At 48.0% G+C, this 2464-nt stretch overlaps 1 protein-coding gene across 1 annotated transcript; it reads right to left on the reverse strand.

Moving 5' to 3' along the window:
* Positions 1–677: 677 nt before the first annotated feature.
* On the reverse strand, positions 678–2345 carry LOC105562887. Its single transcript, XM_012014038.1, has one exon. The coding sequence runs from the start codon at positions 2343–2345 to the stop codon at positions 678–680; it is 1668 nt and encodes a 555-aa protein (XP_011869428.1).
* Between the last annotated feature and the right edge of the window lie 119 nt (positions 2346–2464).

Consider the following 2464-nt stretch of genomic DNA (forward strand, 5'->3'; position numbering starts at 1 on the left):
AGTGATAAGTTGCTAACAATAAAACTGCAACCAAGCGAAGTGGGACTTTACAATAAAGTTTTCGATTTTTGGAATTTTTCGTGATTCTTCATTCCAAAGTTTTTCGTCACTACTAGATGATGATGATGATGAGGATAGCCCATCTAAAAACTGGTATTAATATCCCGCGCTGCCATATTGCACTAGATCGACACCGTCTCTTGGGGCTCGCGCCGAGTTTCTGCACTAAAATGCAAAAACTCGACACCAAGTTTTCCAGTGAAACAGTGCGCACCGCCTTCGTGCGCACCGAAAAACTCAATGAAACACGCTGCTCTTGACTAGTGCGCACTCAGTGCGCACTAGTGCAACCAGTGAAAAACGCTATAACTTAGTCACTAACGCTTTGGTATAATTTTTCTTAAAATTAATCTTATCCTAACGCAGAGTATTACATGAATGGTCTCTAAGACCTCAAGAACATAAATCGCAGATCGATTGCAGTTAGTCACAAGGCACAGGTACTAACTTTACTATGGGCCTTTTATATTGCCCCTTAGCAGTACGCAACGTTACGGCGCGCACTACTCCGTCGACGCCCGGATGCGTCTCCAACACCCTCGCCATCGTCCATTTGTATGGCATCGCCTCATCTTCCTTTAGCATCACCAGCTGTCCCGCGCGTATTGTTTCGCGCTTTAAAGTTTTCCACTTGGACCGCTGCTGGCACGTGGACAGATATTCCCGCGACCATCGCGACCAAAACCTTTGACGGAGTTGTTCGATGTGCTCTGCCATCTGGACAGTTTAGACGTCGGTACCTCCTGTAGATCGTGTTCAGGTAACGCTGCCATCGAACTGCCAATAAGAAAATGCGCGGGAGTCAACGCCTCCAAATCCCGCGGATCATCAGAAAGCGGAGTGATAGGTCTCGAGTTCATGATTGCCTCGATTTGGGTTAAGACCGTAATCATCTCGCTTACAGTGAGCGACGCCTCTCCTATTGTTCGTTTTAGATGTCGCTTCATAGTCTTGACTGCCGCCTCCCAGAGACCGCCGAAGTGCAGTGCTCTTGCTGGGATGAAATGCCAGTTCACACCCTCGACGGAACAGTGTTCAGGGATCCTCTTCTTAAATTGAGGATCGTTGAGAATTCGTTGGATCTCTCTTTCTGCCCCGACGAAGTTCCTGCCATTATCGGAATAAATGTCCGACGGTAATCCTCGTCTCGCCGTAAATCGCTTCAGGGATCCTATGAACGCCTCAGTGGTCATGTCGTCCACTAGTTCGATGTGGACCGCCTTCGTTGCCATGCACACGTATACAGCCACGTAAGCCTTGTACTGCTTACTGTTTCTTCTCACACGGTCTCTCACGAACAAGGGTCCACAGTAGTCCACTCCTACTCTTGCAAATGGTCTTGACACTTGCACTCGCGCCTCCGGAAGTTGCCCCATCAGCTGCTGATATGGCATCGGGTCCGCCTTGCGACACACCACACAATTTCTCAAATGCTTCTTCACGACGCTTAGCCCGGAAATCGGCCAGAACTCACACCTTACTGCCGCCAACGTAGCCGTAGGCCCAGCATGGAAACACTTATTATGTTTCTCCATAACAATTAGTTTGGTGACGTAATGCTCGGACGGAATAATCAGTGGGTGCTTCGCGTCCTCATCCAACGACGAACGATCTAACCTTCCGCCCACCCTCACGAGCTTGTCCTTGCCTATGTATGGTTTCAAACCAATTAACTTAGAGTTTCTATTGATCGCCTGGTCATCGCTTAATTTACGGATCTCGTCTTTCCAAGCCGCTGCTTGGACTAATCTAATTATTACATTTCGCGCCTCCCTTAACTCTACCGAAGAAATATATTCTGTCGCATCCGTGTTAGCGCGCTTTCTCAAACCGCTTATGAATCTCAATACGTAAACCACGACACGCAACAACTTAGAGTAGGAAGAAAACTTGTCGAATTCCACGACGGTATTACTAACTATAGCTATCGCCATCGACGCCACCTTGCGCTCTTCGGGTATACCGTCCAGATCCGCACCACGGCTTTCAGTTTCTGAAAAATCAGTCTCAGTTTTTAACCAACTCGGACCTTCCCACCATAACGTAGAGCTATTCAACTGCGCGGGAGTTGACCCTCTAGATATCATGTCGGCAGGATTATCCCGTGACTTTACGTGGCGCCACTCGTTTGGAGACGAACTATCCTGAATCTCGCTCACCCTATTTGCCACAAATGTTTGCCACCTCCTGGAAGGCGAACCTATCCAAGCTAAAACTATTTTGGAATCCGTCCAATAGTGCCTCTCTGAAATGTCAACCTTCACGGCTTCCGCGACCTTTTTCATCAATTTAACTAACAACAATGCCCCACACAATTCCAACCTTGGTAGGGATATAGCCTTTAAAGGCGCGACTCGGGACTTGGAACACACTAGTGTGGAACCAACGTTATGATTGGAGTGCC

Source organism: Vollenhovia emeryi, unplaced genomic scaffold (assembly GCF_000949405.1).
Source record: "Vollenhovia emeryi isolate VEMERY1.0 unplaced genomic scaffold, V.emery_V1.0 DF944639.1, whole genome shotgun sequence".
Lineage (NCBI taxonomy): Eukaryota > Metazoa > Arthropoda > Insecta > Hymenoptera > Formicidae > Vollenhovia > Vollenhovia emeryi.

What these genes read in the sequence shown, in the direction of transcription:
- LOC105562887 (XM_012014038.1), bottom strand. Translation starts at nt 2,345, where the DNA reads ATGAAAAAGGTCGCGGAAGCCGTGAAGGTTGACATTTCAGAGAGGCAC.